The sequence below is a fragment of the Topomyia yanbarensis genome, chromosome 3 (genome assembly GCF_030247195.1).
Source record: "Topomyia yanbarensis strain Yona2022 chromosome 3, ASM3024719v1, whole genome shotgun sequence".
In the NCBI taxonomy this organism is placed as follows: Eukaryota; Metazoa; Arthropoda; class Insecta; order Diptera; family Culicidae; genus Topomyia; species Topomyia yanbarensis.
The window spans coordinates 53,935,806-53,956,042 of NC_080672.1; the positions used below are offsets into that span (position 1 = coordinate 53,935,806).

General features: G+C 38.1%; 1 protein-coding gene across 1 annotated transcript; it reads right to left on the bottom strand.

The window, feature by feature from the left end:
• Positions 1–9,112: 9,112 nt before the first annotated feature.
• Positions 9,113–10,307, bottom strand: LOC131690127 (caspase-1-like). Its single transcript, XM_058975667.1, has 2 exons — positions 10,088–10,307; positions 9,113–10,032 (listed from the first exon to the last, which is right to left on the bottom strand). The coding sequence occupies exons 1-2, from the start codon at positions 10,147–10,149 to the stop codon at positions 9,189–9,191; spliced, it is 906 nt and encodes a 301-aa protein (XP_058831650.1). The 5' UTR covers positions 10,150–10,307; the 3' UTR covers positions 9,113–9,188.
• Between the last annotated feature and the right edge of the window lie 9,930 nt (positions 10,308–20,237).

A 20,237-nucleotide genomic window follows, 5' to 3' on the forward strand; every position in this document is an offset into this window, starting at 1 on the left:
TTCCGTAAAAACTTATACGTGAGTATCAGTATCTATTCTTAGTACCAATACACTGTTGAAAACTAATTGCTATGATATAGTGTATATATTGTTTTCCTTGATTTAGTTAGCACGCAATTTGAGGCCGCGAAATTATCCATACAAAATTGTCAGCAATTTTACGAATTTTTTTAACAACTAAAAAAATAACAACGAAAGGTTAGGTGTTTATTTCAACCTCTACTTGCTAGTAATAAGTTTAGACTATAAAAAGTTTCCGGAATCTGAAGATTTTTTTGAAAAGTGTCTTTCAAAACTTTTTTTTTCTTTTTCATTAGTTCTGTCAATGAGGTTATGTGTTTCGGCTATGCAGTCTGCGGTTTACAAAAACAGTATTTTCGACCACAGAACACACATTATCGAATTCTTGAAAAAGGTCCCAAACGGACCGAAACGTCGGATAAAGACAAAATAGTGATTTTTGTGACTGCATAGCCGAAACACATAACCTAATAGTTATTACAGTCGACTCCCATCCAAAAGTTCTGTCAATGCTATTTGAAATGTTGAAAGAATTTAATCTGAGGTTATATTCGAGCTCGTTTATCCAAATGATTCAAGATTTCTGATAGCAATAATTTCAGGCTCAATGGAGTGATGTCATCAAAAAATTGTCACTAAAAATATACATAATATTTACATGTGTCATACAGACATCTGCAAAATTCATCGTAAACTGCACGCCCTACAACGCCCTGATACACATACCGGAACCTTATGACGCAGCAAAATTTTAAATTCTGGCACTAGCTTCACGATTGATGACTTATTCACCTATTTCGTCAACTTTTGTTCTTCTAACAATTTATTTTATGTTATTAAAACATCTATAAGATTGCAATTTGAAATTATGTTTGATTCACATTTGTTTAAACAACGTAGGAGAAAGTGGTCGGTTGTCGGCACCCTTATGTAACTTTTGACAGAAAGCAGATATGGTCATACTGACAAATTTTATTTGTGTGTTATATTCGCACGTTATTTTTCTGTCGAAAATTGAAGCAAACAGTTTCGTATGTTCTGTTCTACAACCAAAATATTTTTTGAACAAGTCAAAATCTACTCGAAAGTTTATTTTAACATTTTCTGAGTGTTATAGCAAGAAGTAAATCGATCGAAAAAATATACGCATCGAATATTTACGAAGTGAATTTATTCTATATTGTGATTCAACATTGAATGGCGAGGAAATGTTCGTCACATTTTTTTTTGATTCAGATTTGAAAAGGTTACTAAAATCGGTTGTCGGCACCCAATTTTTTGTGGCAAATTTCTGAAATTGAGAATCTATAACCCAATCAATATGAGTATTTTCAGAACGGGCTTGACGAGTAGATGCCAGAGATTGAAGTCACCATTTTGAATTTTGAAGTCTCTGCCATCTTTGTTTTTAGAATGACGGCGAACATCAATTTTTGAGCTCTATAGTCATCTCGAAACCCAACATTACCCAAGTAACCACCGAGTATGTACTAGTTTATGCAGTAAAGTAGCATTTTATTTGAGTCTCAGATGCTTCTTTCAGCATATTAGCATTTTCACGCAAAACTGTTTTAAACTTGCTTTCAATAAACTATTTAAAAACTTCTTGCCATTAAGCAGTATTTTGAAGGAAGAATAGCCGTAAAAATATTTTCATGCCCCAGCAATAATTTATCTCTGTGTGGTGATAGTTAGTCACCCTGTAAATATGAGTGCGATCCGCCAGTGCGGTAGTGGTGCGTACTATGCGGTGTCCGGCCATTAGGCCGAAGGTCACTAGGCAAAGGACATCCGGCCGAATGAACATCTGGCCGAATGGACATTGGGCCGAATGAACGTTAGGCCGAATGGACAATAGGCCGAATGGGCATTAGGCCGAATGGACATTAGGCCGAATGGACATTAGGCCGAATGGACATTAGGCCGAATGGACATTAGGCCGAATGGACATTAGGCCGAATGGATATTAGGCCGAATGGACATTAGGCCGAATGGACATTAGGCCGAATGGACATTAGGCTGAATGGACATTAGGCCGAATGGACATTAGGCCGAATGGACATTAGGCCGAATGGACATTAGGCCGAATGGACATTAGGCCGAATGGACATTAGGCCGAATGGACATTAGGCCGAATGGACATTAGGCCGAATGGACATTAGGCCGAATGGACATTAGGCCAAATGGACATTAGGCCGAATGGACATTAGGCCGAATGGACATTAGGCCGAATGGACATTAGGCCGAATGGACATTAGGCCGAATGGACATTAGGCCGAATGGACATTAGGCCGAATGGACATTAGGCCGAATGGACATTAGGCCGAATGGACATTAGGCCGAATGGACATTAGGCCGAATGGACATTAGGCCGAATGGACATTAGGCCGAATGGACATTAGGCCGAATGGACATTAGGCCGAATGGACATTAGGCCGAATGGACATTAGGCCGAATGGACATTAGGCCGAATGGATATTAGGCCGAATGGACACTAAGTCGAATGGACATTAGGCCGAATGGACATTAGGCCGAATGGACATTGGGCCGAATGAACATTAGGCCGAATGTGCATTAGGTTGGACGTTTAATAGAGAGGAGGGAAAGGGAACCGAAGCCTATTCTGCATAGCTTTCGGGGCTTGTCGGTAAATTTTCGAATCTCGATTGAACGAATCTCTTATTGTTTTCATTGCCTGGATAATACAAATATTTTTTTAGCATTTTAAGTCTGGCACACGGATTGAAGCGAGCTGGTGTAGCTACGTTAGGCGTTCATATAATTTATTTTTTATATTACGTCAGCAACGATGTCCCGCCATTAGGCCGTAAGGCAGAAGGATGCTAAGCACATCAAATCTGTCTGAATTAAAAATGACAATTTTATTATTCATGCATTATAAAGTCATGTGTAATAATGTTTTCAATAATGTAATGGTATTAATTCAATTTCCTTATTTCATATTCTTTCATACTCTCTCAAAATCTCTAATTATTTCACTAACTCAATTTAAAAAAAAATCAATGATTTTTGCCTTTCTCATATAGAAAGGTTTTTATCCTTCTTTATAATATAAGCTGATCTTTCAAATTATATCCTGTGCATTTCACGACTTCTATCCAACCAGTCAAATTACGAAAGTTGACTCAGATGACAATTCACGTACATAAAACCAAGTGGCTTTTCAAGAATACAACTTTTACTAAAATTCATTCTCAATTATGTTAATTAACGCCGTCGGAAGCGGTGGCCCCTCGCAAGCAAACCTGTGATCCACCTGTTTGCCCGGTTTATTCAAACATATAGGCTATGCATTAGTTTAAGTTCGAAGAGCGATGGCGATCCCGAGCAGAGTCTGACAACAAATTGAAATCATAACTTGATGTTGTGATGTTCGGCAAATGATTATTCAGGTTGTTGTCATTTTGTACGTTTTATCGGTTAATAGATCAAAATGGAGAGCAGCAAAATTGTCCTATGAAATCAAACAGAAAACTAATTCCGCTATCTTTTACCCCCTATCTTGTATATAGAATCTTATTTCTAGTCTTAAGATAGCTGTAAAAATTTTCTCTTTCATAAAAAAAAATATTTCAACATTGTAACCTCCTAGTTTTAAAATATCCAAAATGTAAACACAAAAGAATTTGGCACCGCCAAGCTAACGCATTTGTGCCTATCAAATAAACGAAATGAAAAAAAAATAATATCGCTATCAGTGAGAGTAAATTGAAAGCTCATTGAGATATTGAATTTTTTTTTTTTGATAACAAAATATGTATTCACTTTGATGTTTTACCAAAGAAATATAAACATAGAAAATTCTTCAAAGAAACAAGGATAGTAAATTGAGATCCAAATTTGATGTCATATTTAAAAAATCTAAAGATAATAGCACAATAAGATTTCAATTTAATGCTAATATCAAAATATGAATTCTACTTGTTGTCATTTTGATGTTCGATTTTGCTCCGGATGTCGGACAGCACCCGGTTTGAAGCGATGTGGGCGTAGCAACATTTGGTGTCAATTTAATTTTTCAATCCATGCACTCAGTAAATATGTAGCGGGAAATGGGTTATAAATATGCTAAACATTATAATCGTAATTAGTCCAGGTGTTTGCGTTTCGGCTTCGTCTCTTCAGAACCACGGCACTTGACCAATGCACCGGGTTGACGCTGAGTCCAAAATTGGAAACACTACTTTTGAACACACTAAACGACTTCTACTTTACGATGCCCCGTAGGTGAAGAGGTTCTGTTTGCTGACGAGACCTACTGAAAGCGAACCTTGTTTTCAGCTAAGCAGGCGAATGCTAGCAAATGCTATATTACTCCCTAAGGAGAAAATTGGTTGAAAGCCGTCTCTATGCATGAAGGGCACAAAAACTAACTATAATTAGTCCAGGTTTCGTTTATAATCATAAGTTTTTGAAAAACCTAAAAAATCACCCTTCATTGAAAACAGATCATTCTTTTTAGTTCCAACCACTTCATCTATCACTCTCTTTGGTTTATTTGGTTTAAATATCCATTCAGACTTTTGCCTTTGGATGAATGATGAATTCAGCCTAATAACCATTCGGCCTAATGTCCATTCGGCCTAATGTCCATTTGGCGTAATGTCGATTCGGCCTAATGTCCATTCGGACTAATGTCCATTCGGCCTAATGTCCATTCGTCCTAATGACCCAGCATCATACTACGCGCACCAGCTTTCTGCATACACACATTTTAAACGTAAAATAAGTCATGTCGTCGCTGTTGTGCTATCTTATGACAAGCGCCATTTAGCACATTTTGAGAAAAACGATTTTTAAAGTTTGAGATTGAATATCTTGAAACTTATAAATGGTATAAACAATCCAAAGAAGACAATTGATGCTTCTATCTATTCTGCATTAATCTCTCGAATATTACGAAAATCGGTTGACTATGTTGTGAGTTTTTACTACGAATGTAAACAAAAGTCGCACTCACACGTGTCATAGGCGTGTATTGATGACAACATTTGTATGACGTGTCATAATCGTGCATGGAAAATTTTCCATAGAAAAAAATCATCAATTTTTAACTTTTATTCATATCTTTACGTTCATATGGTCTAGAAACAATCGGTGAAATTTATTTTGAAGGAAATGAGTCAGGGAATCTAGGAAAAATTGTTATTTTTGGCTACAGTGTTGCCAAATATCCTTTATTTTCAGTTTAAAACTAAAACTGTGTTTTTCTCACAGCTCGTGTAATTTTCTTTTGAAAATATTTATGCCATTGTGTTCCTCAGACATTTTCACACATAAAAACATCTAAAACTTCAATATAACTTGGGCAAATCCCTAGAAACAGTAATTTGAAAAAAAAAAACTCACAATTTCTTATCATGTTTCTCGCTATATCTAAGTAACCAAGTAGAATTTCAAAATTCTGAAAACGCCACTTTGTAGAGATTTTTCAAACAAGTAATGTGGCATATTTAACTCAGTTTACTCCAAAATGGCGTTTGTCATAAGATAGCACAACAGCGAGGATGTGCGATGTCCTACATAGTTTCAAACACGAACTGTTAGATGTTGTATGAAGGAAAATAAATTAATAGTTTTACAAATAATTAATTTTATAATACTTGTCGTTTGTAGTATCACATGTATCTACGGATTCGTATAGTTCGTAATAACTAATAACATTGTTCAAAACACAGTTGAGCAGCTTGCTTTTTAAAATTCGAATTTTATGACGTATGAGGTTTTACAACGAATTTTGTATGACAAGAGTGTTATTTTATGTAATATACTTTTTCATGTTTATTTGACACGGTTCAATGCGTTAGCATAACTGAGCAGTAAGTCTTCTAAGATTTTTACAATGTGTAAAAATTAAAATTAACTTTCAGCTATCCATAGGGTCTTGTTGACGCAGCTTGGTTTTGTTGGCCGCATTCTCACTACATGAACGCCGTTGCCAAGTAGTGGGAAGAAATTCCTCCAAGTATCTTCCTTAACACTATACACCTCTCCGTATTTTGACATGAGCTTTTTGATAGCGGCGGAACTAGTACGTGATGCCTGGTCATGTAGCTATATTTCAATACTGTCACTATCAATATACGTTGGGATGCTGTATAAAGTGTCATTACATTCGACGACGTGTTTCAAGTTGTTCTTCGAAGTGAATGATTCTACTTCGCTAATGTTTGTGAACGTAATACCGCATGACGTAAATGATGGAATTGCACAGCACTAATTTCTGCTATGTTGAGCTTCATGTTCACCTTCAACATTTGCTCCACTTGACGAATCGATGGTCTTACCGGACATTTCGAGAAGTCAACAGCTACACAGTTTATCCGCAACGGGACATACTCTTGTTTTGCATTTCACGTTGCACTAGGTAGAAAATTGATTCCAATTTTGCTTTTGCAAATAGAGAAAGCGGTGGGGCACGGGTAAATTGGATCACTTGGCCTGCTACAGAAGCGGAGCGATTTATAGCTTCTGAACTGAGCAAGAGCAAGAGCAGTTTTATCAAACGGGCAAAAGAAATTGATATAACTGCTGAAATAAACTCGCTCGCTACTTGTTGAAAGTTTTTTCGCCATTGTTCGCAATATCGAAATAAAACTAAATAACACAATGGACTGCCAAAAGTGTTCACAAGCAATCGATGATGCTGATTTGTTCACGGTGTGTGAAGGAGCTTGCAACAAGACATTTCACGCAGATTGTGTCGGAATATCAGAAGCTGGATTATCGTCACTCACCGGCAACAATATTATTTGGATGTATAACGAGTGTTTAAAGCAATTTTACGAATTTCGTGACACCGTTCAACCAAAAATCGAAGAAGAAATATCTTGTTTGCGTAAGAAAGTGAACGACATTCTAAACTCTCTGTCCTTGATATTACCTTCAACGAATGAAACTAAGTGTTATCACTCTACTTCAGAACCAACACTGAACCATAAAACGAGATCAAGATCGCCGGAAAGTTTCAGAAGAAACAAGACCGCAGAGATGCTTTCTCCGCAGCATCCTCCGACAGAGAGTGAGCAAATGTTTTCGCTCTATCTTTCCAACATCGATGCCCGAGTAACCGAAGCAGAATTATTAACGATGGTTTCGAATTCTCTTGGCCTCAAAGAAACTGATCACATCGACGTAACGAAACTTGTCCCGAAATGGAAGAACTGCGATACATTGGAGTATGCATCATTTAAAGTTGATGTGGATAATAGGTGGATGCCAATGGCTTTGCGGACCACAACTTGGCCTCAAGGAGTTGTTTTTCGAAAATTTGTAACTATGCGTACTACTACTTGGAAGCCAGGCAGTTGAATTCATAATTCTTATTGAAATTTGTGTCTATGTAGTTTCGTTGATGCTTTTATATTGTTTTGGTGATGAATTTTAAATTTGATTGCAATGTGTGTTATTACTATATATAAGCTTACGATGTTGTACATTAAATGTAAGGTTCCTTCAATAAGATCCGTCGAGGTCCGTTGAAGTAATAATAAATAAATAAAATAAATAAATAAAAGATGAGAAACCGAACTGCAGGTAATATACTTGTAAATATTACACGCAGTATTGTATACCAATCATTCGATGAATTATAACTGCATTGCGTCTGAAATTGTTGCTATCAGTAGTCGAGAATCATTTGGCTGAACGAGGTCGAATATTACCCCGGATTAAATTCTCTCAAAATTCTTCATTTTGTTTAACAGGGTTATAACAGAGAATCTCTCATATATTGGAAGCAAGCCCAAGAAAAAATTTGGGATCGAAACGGTTCAATAAGCTGACCCAGAGAAACTTAAAAATTCCCATTCTACAAAAATTTAAATAACTTTTGCAATTTTCATCCGATTTCAACTTGTAATAGCTTTTTTTCATTGGATATTAGCAGGCTATAATTTCCCATAAAATTATATTTTTTAGAATTGCTTTATCTTGCCCAAAATCTTGACCAAAAGCTCATTTTTCTTTAAAAAATGAAGAAAAACTAAGAAAAAGTTCAATAAACTGCAGTAAAACCAGTAGTCGCACTAAAACAAAATGTTTAAACGACCAAAAGTGCATTCAATTACCTTTAATTCAACATAATAATATTTCATATCGAAGCACTACAGCCGAAGAAATTTGGATTTTACTGAATGTACTTTTCATTATAAAGGAGAAATTGATTGATTGATTGATTGATTTTATTGACCGGGTTTTAACCTAGTAGGTCATTCACCCGTAAAAGGTGGAATTCATTTTTTTACTGTAACTGTTCTTCTGTATTTTTTCGATGTCTTTTTTGTGAACTAGTGTTATCAATATTTGCTTAAATTGTACACGTTTAACAGAATTCAAGGCCTACTAGGTGATGATTCATGATTCATGGTTACTCATAATATACCCTACACATACAATACAATTGAAGTTTTGATGTTATATCCCTAAAATAACCATGTGTCCGTCTTACCCCACCTGTCCGTCTTACCCACAGTTCCCCTATTGTCAGGTATTTCAACTAATTACCGCAATATTCCGTTAATTACCGAACAGAAAAATCTAATTTGAGTGTGTACAGGACGTTGTGGATAATTTCTCATACATTGTGGATAATTATTATTAGGAATTAAGACTTATGGAAAGAGCGTTTTTTGAGAAAAAAGTGACTTGACCGAATATCTCGAAAACGGTTGCATCTAGGAAGTTGGTTACTAAGTGCACTCTTGAAGAATCATGATTCAGTATAAAAATTAACTTATTTACCCGAAAACGCCAAAAATCGAAATCTCTTCAGTAAACATTTCTGTACACTTTCGCTTCATCTTTTTCGGTCCATGTTTTGTTGTCTTATTAGAGATGGAGGATTCGTAAAATAACTATTAATATCTATTTCTTATTCATTCTCTTTTCGGTTTATATTTTTTATAAAGTTTTATCATGTCTTTACAACTTATTCTCAGACACAATTACGTCACAACCAACGGATGTCGAGTTACATTTTTTTGAAAAACTTTTGTAAAACATACATACGGCCTCAGTTTCGAAGTCTTATATGCATTTCACAACTGTTATTAAGCTTTCATATTTAACCGAAAATATGATATTTTTGCAATTGTTATATTTTTTATGCTTCGGGTAAGTGCATATCGAAATAAATAACATTAGCCTTAATCGATAGCTGTCACAACCTTACTTCTAGTTTTCTTAGTAAAATAAAACGTCTTGGTCAGCATCGAAACTATACACGGAATCTGTTTCATAGCATCCATACGTTCATCGTGTGGCACGAACGATTGCCACTCGTAGGCAGTCCTTCTCGAAACGCCCGTCAGCAGTGTCAACAGATCCCGTACCTTTCCGTTTTCCTTCAGTTCCTTGCAAAGCGATTGTATGAACCATGATCCTTGCCGAGGGTTTCTCCACGAATAGTACCCTTCGAAAGTGGAGTACATCACCAGTAAATCGGCCATCGCAGGAATTGAAAACACAACCTGGTCTTTCTTTGAGTCAACCATATCTTTTGGGGCTGCTTTCAACGGTCTGAACTGAACTCCTTGGTCAAATTGTTCCCCTCGGCAGGCTTGAATAAAGAACATCTTCGGTTTTCCAATCAACGATGGACACGCGTTCCCGACAAAGTTCTTCCACAGCGAATCGACATTATATTTGTTGTCTCTGGCGTAGACGACCCCCTGTTCGCCGTGGGACATTACTACGACCACCAAGCAATCGCTGTCAGAATGATCCTCCTGGGAAACCTCTTTCAGTGTTTCGAGCACCCTCTGTCGATTGAGGTCATCAAAAACTCGCACATCAAAATCTAGGTCGTATAAAATGCTGCAAATGTCGTCACGATCCTTATCGGTTCCATTGCGCTTTGCCATCGAATTGAAATTCATATGACAAAACACCAAAGCGACTCCACGACGTTTGTTTGTCGTGTCATAGTATTCTTCTAGCGTTGGTCTCGATACCGGACGCTCAGAGGAGAGCTTCGAAGAACTGTTAGATCTGCGAAAAAAAACTTCGAACATACCATCCAGCTGAATCATTTTTCTTTACTCACTTGCTTCCAAATCCAAGAACGTCCAGCTCATCTTCTCCGGCAGAATCATTTTCCTTTTCCATAATTCACGATTGGGTTTCTTCCTGTCTGACTTCAATCATTCCCGGATATAGACTGACCCTTTGTCGCATGTATCGAATCAGTCATCGCTGGTTCGGCAGCAAATTTGAACGGTAGTAGTTACGCCCGAACGGAGGACAAAATCGAAGTTGGTGACTGATAAGAGTACACAGTTCGCTGCAACGGGCGATGTTTTATCGTCAAGCCGCACACATTTTCCGTGAGATAAGTGAATACATAGGTGCACTGTTACGTATGATGGCCTCAGCAATGACGGCGGGGAAACGCTGATAGCGATGTTTACACGATACAGACCTAGATACTGGTGAAGATGTTATCTATCATCACAGTCGAGGGCTTTCACTTCGTTGGCGGTCACAACGTACCACAGGGTACGTTGTGGTGTTGAAATACATGAATAGAATGCCAACTTGCATATTAACTATTACCTTTTTAGGGGAATTGTGAAAGTTTCCTGCAGCTGAGATACTTTTTGTACATAACATGTTACAAAAAATTCTTAACAGTAACATGAGCAACCGAGAATAAAATTAGGAAGAACAGAACATACATCATAAAACCCGCCTTAAATATATTAGAATATAAAAGTCGGAAATAAACATCTAGCGTGAAAAATCACACTTTGGTATAAGAGTGGTTAAAACAACTTTCAGCTTAAAACCGGATAAAAATATCCGGTTCATATAAAGTAGCTTCTAGTCGACTTTTAATCTTTGAATCTTTGGCGTTTTCTGCGTACGATATATGTTTCGTCTCGTTTTTATACTGGATGTTTATCCGTGCCAACTGTTTTGGAGGAGAACTTTTAATGCGATTCTAATGCTTTGGTTTATTTTAACACTTGATATTTATATTCATATCTTTTACAATACAAACGGGTCTTGTAAAGCATTTACTGCCTATACGACTTTTATATTTGAATGTTCATATAATATTAATAGTCGTTTTTTAACTTATGGTAGAATAATAATTTTAATCATTTAATTTTTACATTTCTAATAAAAGATATGAATAAAATTTTCTACGGTTTTTCCAAGGCCTGGCGGGCTAAGTCTTTTATATCAATGGACTCAGCTCGACAGGTTATATGTGTCCTTTTTTTAATTTCAAAAACACCATGGAAAGGGAACGGGATTGAGGAGCCGCGGGTGGCAAAAACAACTACTCTTACTGCCGAACCCGATTCCTTCCCGGAACTATCTTACGGCATTTCTTCCGGGAGGGGTTGTTTGTTCCTTCAATTGGGGGAGAGCCACCCCTCGACACACCACCAGTTTTCATCCATCCTCAGAAAGTAAGCAATATCTGTATGCCAGTACGAACTCTAGCTGTGGATCGAGCAGTAGTGCTCTTCCCCTTAACGGACAATCTGGGTGTCAAATTATGCATTGTACAATTTACTGAGCGCTTAATTTCCTTGAGTCGTGCAGCCCTCCAGCTTCTTGAGCCTTTTGGCTCCCTGTCCAGGGCATTGGCTCCCTTCTCGTGTAATTTAGCACCTCGCTGACCCATACAGTTCACCGACTTGTTTGCGAACTACTCGGTCTAGTCCTCGACGATGGACCTAGCTTATTCCAACGGAGAATTCTCTGGCGAAAGAGAAATTCTTTTGATACCAACCAGCCAGGTGCTGAGGTCGTTTCGGTGATTCCGGTGGAGCAAGGCGTTCGTTTCGCTGGTGTCCCAAAGACCCGCAACTGCTGGTGTCTCGTCGTGATATGACCCAGTCTAGTCCCCGGCAATGAACTTACACGCAAAAAAAATCAGTAAGAATAAACAAATTTTGATTTTAATTAACAATTTTCCCGTTTGATATAGTGACAAACAAGATTCAGGTTTGATTTAATCAATACTGTTGCTTGATTTTACCAATAAATTCTTTTGTTGGCTTTTCAGTAATTTCAACAAATATTTCGTTTGAAACAACAAAATCATGATAAGTATAACCTACCCAACATGTTCGAAGAAACAAAAAAATCTTAGTATTAACCAAAGAAGAGATCAACTCAAATTTAGTTGAAATAAAACAAAGATTCTGTTGGTTTTTAACAAAGGGAACAGTTAGATCTAACAAATTTTATTTTTTTCAACAATGTTTCTATTTAAAATGTATACGTAATGTAATAAAAACACGTATTTTTGGGAAACGCCCATTTCAGTTTGAAACAGTCATTCGTCAAGTTTGAAATTCAACTAAACGTTTTGTTGCTTCAAAAAGGTCTGATTCTTCTTCGTGTACTTTACATCAACGGAGAGTTCCCCGACGAAAAAAGTTCTCCCGATACCTGTTATTCTTCTGTTTTCGCTATATTTCTATTGGGCCAACCGGTAGGACACCGTTGTCGGTCCGGTGATTTCGGGTAGAGCGTGGCGTCCGACGTAGAGTTTCCCGTGGTGATTGCTCTCCCGAAATCGTTGCTCGCTGTTCATCACGCCATTACCGCTGAAAGATCTTCGTCACCAGTCTGTTGAACGCGTTCCACGTGTTTACGTCATTTATCATTTCTTAGACGACATCAGTGGCGTAGCCAAGGGGGGGTTTTGGGGGTTAAAACCCCCTCCAAACCAAAATATTTGAATTGAAGAAAAGAAAGTTTGATGCTGACTAGTTTATTAAATATTCAAATAATAATTTTGGAAGTTTATTATCTGTTCAGTAAATTTAGAACCTAATGTTTTAAACGTTATGAGGACTTTTTGTAAATTGTGAGAGTGGGATCTTGTAACTAATATTTTAGTGAGGATCCTATAGTTGATGAAAACGCCTACATAGAAACTGATGAAGCATTGCGTTTACGCTTGTCTCTAACAGGTCAGAATCGGTTTTTATGCGCATTTGATTTTTTTTGGGTTATCACTTATATAAAGTGCCACCAGCTAAGATTGGTAATAAAAAAATTGAAAATTCTTCACGTTTTTCGCTATTTATGGTGTACATTTGGGTATCTGGTGAATGGCGCCAAGATTCCACAATTTGGAAACCATCAGCTTTTGGAGGTTTACTATTTAGCAGCATAATTTTGTTCAGCAAAGTTTTCAAGAATGTTATTGTAAATAGGTTGAAGATATGAATGCAACCCGTATTTGTGCATTATAGGCCATATTGCACTACGAATTCCCTTACTAACGGTTATAGGCGGCAACAAAGAATTTGGGAAAACACCTTGTAGATGACGTTTACTATTCTAGTATGCAAAAGTGACTTCAACGCCACTTTGGTCAAATTTAACTTTTTCGTATTTTTAAGTTCACTACGAAAATTCGCATGTTTCAGAACAAACGACTTCAAATAAAAATAAAAAATAACCTGTTGAAATGCGAAAAGCAAAGGGGCGAAAGCATGCTTTTACCCGCACCATGCAAGATTTGAAAATTAAATTTCCTGAAAAATATACTCGATGGCATTTACGTCACCTTGGTTTACCATGGCAGTTCAGTAATATGATTAATCGGTAATTAGTTGCAAAAATCCCGCTTAACACCATTTTTATAGATGATACATACTACTCCCTACATTCAATACTTCGGTAAAATCTCCTCCTTACAGATTTTCAAAAGCACCCAGTGGAGTGCTCTAGCCAATTCCTCTACTCTGTGTTTGAGTAGCTCACATGACAGTTGATCATCGCCAGCGGTTCAACCGTCCTATTTTTTCACGAATCTTAGGTAGATCCGGAATCTGTCGTCGATTACGCGCGTCTCCAAGCTGATTCTTGCAATACTCTTGTCGCCTACTGCTTCGCTATTTAGGCGTTCGTTATAATATACTTATCAATCGTGAGAATTTCGGCACATTATGTATAAGGTGTACAGACTATCCTGTGCGATAACCGGTTTAGACAATGCCCCGGCCTATCAGGATGTTTATGTCACCGATGACGAGCTTAACATTCCGCCATAGGCAGCTACCATAGACATGCTCCAGCTGCACATAAAATGCATCTTTCTCGGCTTCGTGAGGTCAGTGCACATTGATAATGCTCTAGTCGAAGAAATGGCCTTTGATCCACACTACACACATCCTTTCGCTGATCGCCTGTCACTTGATCACGCGTTGGCGCATTTTGCCCAGCCCTTGTGCCGTCGCTCGATCCCCGCATTTCCACACCTTCTGCACCGTCTATCAAAGCTCTTCAAATGCTACAGTTTCGAAATTTCGAGTTTTCAGCTCATCCTTTTCTGCTTGATTGTTAGTAAAGTGGTGTTTTTGGGCCACTCGTTGAACTTGACCTAACCTGTCTCGCAGTCCGCCACCCAACATAACTGATACCTGGGACAGATATTTAGCTCTGCCTACGGTAGGGTTATAGCGCCCATGCCCGCTCACACCATCCCATTTCGCTATTACTGCTTAACACGGTAGTACCCAGTCGATCGCGGCCTGCAGATTAAATGTCATCAATAGACCCACCAACATTTTTGAAAAATCTAAGATTTTCGTCAAAACCCCCTCCAAACCAAATTTCTGGCTACGCCACTGGACGACATTATCTGGGTTGATGTTCGGCCCAACCATTTCAAGCATCTCCCTGTGTGTCGCTTTAAATTTCAGACATTCGATAACCTCGTGTTCCGGTGTCTCCTCGAGGTTCACAACGATGATGTTGCGTGTCCGAGCCGATGAAGATACATCATGAAGTATCCATGACCCAATAAGAGACGTATCAGATGGAAGTTCACCTCTCCGTGATTTCTATTGACCCACGTCGACAAGTTTGGGATGAGCTTGTTGTAGGTCACCCTTCCTTTCTTTGTATTGTCCGATTCCTACTGTCACCTCGCCATCGAATCGAGGTTAGGTTAGGGATAAGGAACATATGAATATTATTCATTCCCAGAGGATTAAAAGACTCTTCTCGATGAGCGGATATATCAACACACCCGAGGGGATATTGAGACAACAGAACGACAACACCCCCGAAGAGTTGTCATTCAAATACGGCTTAAACTATAGCTCTTTACCACACTAGGTTAGGAACAATATCATATCCTTGAGTTACAGTTCTCGGTACATAGGTTCATCTATATATGGATAACCTAAAATCAGGATACGCAATTGCATTACTGCTGGGAAGTTACTTATCAAATGATATGAAGTTTCGTAATTGGATTCACATAGATCACGCAAATAATACTCAGCACGCTGAATAGTAGCCGTAGCTGATTGAGTTTGCAATGTCCAGTTAGTGCCTGGCTAGAATATCGCAATTGCGCTCGGAAAAATGCAGCAAATGCTCTGACAGTTTTACAAGTTTTCCTTTGTAAGCAAGTTTGTAAACTACGCCAATGGTTGGCATGTTCAACCAAAGAACGAATTTTGTATTTCATGCATGTTACCCACAGACTGATAAGGAGCAAGTGCCAGGTTCGGTTTTTATTGCTCTGCAAGCAAATGCCGATGAATTAGAACTACCTGTGTAAGTAGAGGCTTCCCTACTACTTGGGTTCAATTTACCTGTTCGGCAGATCCTTATTGACAGGGCGACCTAGGCACTTCTACCAAGAATTTTTTGGAATTTTTTTATGGACGTATTTCGCGCTAAATCATATACAGAGTTGGCAGCACGCTTTCAGATATTAATGAAACTTTCTGTATATAAAGACATTGCGTTGCATTGCGTAAGCACGGTATACTTCGTAGATTGCAGACTGATGACTCTCATTTCCAGCCAGACTATTTGAGGAGCATTGTTTGTTAATAACAATTGATCGAGTCCAAGCGAGAATTTCGCCTGAGAACCACCATTGCTGGCCACGATCATCTTTACCGTAGCTTGGGATATGAGAAAGGAAGTGTTGATGTGGTACTTTCTTAACGGAAGGCCCCGACTCAGTGACATTCTCATAAGTACCACGGATTGGGTAGTGGGTGGGTTGTTAGTTAGGATTCGCCTTAAACAAGCGATGCGACTGAGAATTTATTTTCGTACATAAGAAGTTTGAATAGTTTATTGGCTAGGAGACGTAAATGTTCGCGATGCGAAGGTGTTTGACCTCTGGATAACCGTTTATCGAGAGTTTGTTTCATCGAAAAAAAACTTGAACTCCGGACAGCCGGCTGTCGGGAGTGTTGTCGACAATATAAAATGGACCATAAATTATTGATTTAATTTAATTGATTTATTGGCCTAAAAGTGAGCCAATGAATTTGATAATAAAACGTATGTTCTTCGTGCTAGTATGACTGCTGCGAATTGGTAGCTGGCTTCTGATTCTTCTCGAGAAACTATCAATTTCCATTTTTTCACTCAGACAATACCATGCGTATTCCTCACGCACATTAAATGCCCAGTGGATTAGTTCCCTATTTGGTCAAATAAACACTAAACAAACAAAATTAGTTTGCTTAGTCCAAAGAGATGTCAGCTAGATTGGCATCAACCGGCGGATACATGTTCCCTTGCAATGCCATCAAATCAAAGAACATTTAAAATTACATACGATGTGCAATTCTGAATATAATGAATAATAATAATATAATTATTTGCAATAAAATAAGATCCGAAAAATTAGTTAAATAACCAAGGTAGTTCATTTTCAAAGATAGCACTGTTGATGAATCACCTTACAAAATAGGTGATAAGGGACGCGGACCAAAATAGCTGACCACCGCCTGAAACTTTCTGTATATGAAGAAATTGTCACAAAAAGCCATTTTGCATACTTTGTTTTTTTCCAAAAATGATCTAGACTGTCTTTTGAAAAGGGTCAAACTTTTTTACCGTTTTTTTAAATGGCTTAAAAATGACAAATCCTGAAAAAAGTTGTTGGGTGATTTTCACAAAATTTGACTAATGTTTGAATAAAAACGTTGAAAAAATTCTTCATCGACTCCTACACTGAAAACAAATATGATTAATAAAACTGTACTTAGTTGCTGAACTAGACAACATCTTCTCACAAACTAAGTTTTATTGGAATCTGAGATGATTATGACTTTTATTGGTTTAGTTTTCGATAGAAATACACTGAAACAAAATTCAGTTTGGACAAGGTAAAGTTTTTTCAAATAACTTTTGAAAGTGCCCAACTTTAATTTTTGACAGTAGGTAGGGAACATAATTACCTATCTTGTAACAAAATTTAATCAAAATTAAAGATGTTTTCTTTTTGTAAATCGGCTTTAAATTTCTTTAAATCGATTTTTTTCGGTATAGGAGTCCATGAAGAATTTTTCAATAACACAATTGAAAAGACAGTCTAAATCAATATTGGAAAAACAAAGCCACTTCGCTGGCTTTTTGTGACAAAGTTCTCATGTACAGAAAGTTTCATTAAAATCTACGGGGGTGCTGCCAGGGATGCCATTATGCCAGATTTATCTGGCACACCCAGAGGTTTTGGCAGCTTCCAGACAAAAAGACAAATCTCTCGTTCTGCCAGATTTTTAAATTTTGGAAGCGGCTACATACACATTTTGGAAATTTGGTTAAAAATGTCCCAAATTTTACAAAAATCGATTGATGCACATCCTATGAAAACTAAAATATAAATGAGGTCGCTGTCAAGTGGCAGATTTTGCCAGATATTTTTAATTGAACTGCCAGATTTTCTTTGAAAAATTGTGGCAACCCTGGGTGCTGCCAACATTTGTTCTAGTTGGCGCGAAAATTGTCTATGACAATAAACAAAAGTAAACAAAACAAATAACACGCTAACCGTCTTTATTTCCTCCAATTGTTGCTTGACGATCTGCTGTCGCTGGCAGAAAAGTGGGTAGTCTCTGCTGCGTCTGACCGGGAACACAACGGCCGAGTTCTCCAGATGTTACAGTTGGCTGCCATGGCATTGGTCCTTGACAATTAGTTAGGGAGGTAAGCTTCACTCCCTCCCTGGCGACGGTGTGAATAATCGCCGGGTCCACTCACTCTCCGTGAATGGACCAGGTAGACGACGCCATGCTTTGTTCTCTTTATCGATTAACTGTGTTCGTGAGCTAGGCTCGTTCGGATGATCCTCCACAGTAAGAACGGTACTGGTGTCACTTGGCTCCTTGATGGTTAGCTTCCCGTTCCGGCGACCCCGCATCAGTATTTTATACGAATACCCGGACCACAAACCGACACCTTTTGACGGATTAACCTGCCGTTGTTAGCGCACACTCCACTGTATGTTATGGCGAGCATGAGCATGAACATGAGCATGATGACCGTACAATTCGTAATTGCTACTCCATGATTGACCAGTGCGAGCGAAATTGCACAGAGAACCAACGAATGGTGCCTGGGAGTAGCTATCTCAATGTGCACGTTTCGAGAGTCCTATACTTTGAAATGCCAATAACAGCGCCGGCCACGCGTTTACAGTCATCGGGGAAGGAAAAGAATGTTAGTGTAACAAACGTTGTTATGGAGACCGTGTATTTCTCAACATCTCCATGTTTGCAACGAGGAGTTTTTATTTGTAGGATGGAGTAAAGAGTTACACAAATCTGGATTCACTCTCAGTAGTATTATCATGTGTTTAATGCTCTGGGCAACCAGCTGCAAAGAATTTATAATAGATTTATCGTTTATTGCGTTAATTTTGAAGTTCTCGGTTTGTAAAAAAAGCAACTTCAGCTACGGGCAGCCGACAGTCGGGATTGTTTAATTGAATCAAACGTTAGGTGAACGATTTTTTATTCCTTACTCGTTCATTATGGCGAAACACAGCTTTTCAAAAACAATACAATATAATGAAAAGCGACATTTGTCGATATATCAATATAATTAAAGTTTGCGTAATACTCGCATCATTAATCGTGTATAAATTTTGATATTATTATTAATGATAATTATGTATTGGCTTCTTCCTCTGCGGATGATTGATTCTTATGTTACAATTATTCGCACGCATTGTTATGCTATCTGAGGTACATTTTAAACGGTATAAAATAAACCTTACCGAAATACCTGCAACGATAATCTATGTAGGTATGTCGGATATACAATCGATGACATATGCGCGCTATTTACACTAATTACTAGAAGTAGATTAAAAACAATAAGAACCAAAAGAAACTAACTTGTCAATAACTCTTGGATCAAAATTTTCGGCCAAACGGCCCATTCGGCCAAACAGCCCATTCGGCCAAATTGCCCATTTGGCCAAACGGCTAATGTGGCCAGCCTCCCCATTTGGCCAATTGGCAGTCGGTCAAATGACGTTCGGCCAAAGAGCATTCGACGAAATAACCGGACACCCTTTGATTGGTTCGATTGCCACTTTATATCTTGAATAGCCATTGTTGTGTAAATCGTTGTAAATAAACATAAAAAATACATTTAAAATAGTTATTTCTTATATCAGGGAACAATTTTCTAGCTTTTCAATGTTTCGGAATAAGTTTCCAAACTTTCATTCAGTTTGCAGCCAGAGGCGGATCCAGAAAAAAAAATCGGAGGGGGTCCGAAATTTCGATTTTTAAATGGTCATTGTGCAATACGTAATATGTAATAACCTCATTTAACTAAATTAATTTTTGATGGTCGCATTTGGTTTGGAGTGAATTTCAGTTTAGAACGAATTAAAATTGGAAGAATTTCTCAACAACTTAAAAAATTTCGGTGGGGGTCCGGACCCCCAGGACCCTCCCCCTGGATCCACCACTGTTTGCAGCGGTCGGTCAACTCAAATTATGTATTAAATTATTTAAGCCCCCTCCGAAGCAAAACTCTGGCTACGAGCATGATTAGATGAACGCCTTAGAGGATCGCAAGACTTGTCGTGTTGCTGTCGAAGGACTTACGCATTCGGAAGGCACGAAAGTTTATAGTACATAGCCGGAAGGAAATAGTTTCATGACAAACCCGCGTTGATTATGCGAGATTATCGGCAGCAGCGATTGATAACATAAATTGCAGATATGTTGATTTAAAATCATGTCTGTACTTTTCGTAAACACGAAACCGTCCGAAAAAACACGTTAGAACGTTACCATGTCGTTACAATGAGGTTCTAAATTTCTCCGCCAACAAACAACCAGCTTTTAAAATCAACCAAATGTCAGTTGGTTCTCCTTTGGCAACACCACACTCCATATCGTCTAGGAAAAGCGTCAGCGTCGTCCGTAGTTCTAAGGTTTCCC

Coding starts and splice junctions, on each gene's coding strand:
- LOC131690127 (XM_058975667.1), bottom strand. CDS start 10,149: ATGGAAAAGGAAAATGATTCTGCCGGAGAAGATGAGCTGGACGTTCTT. Junction 10,033..10,087: donor GTTCTTGGATTTGGAAGCAA/GTGAGTAAAGAA, acceptor TTTTTTTCGCAG/ATCTAACAGTTCTTCGAAGC.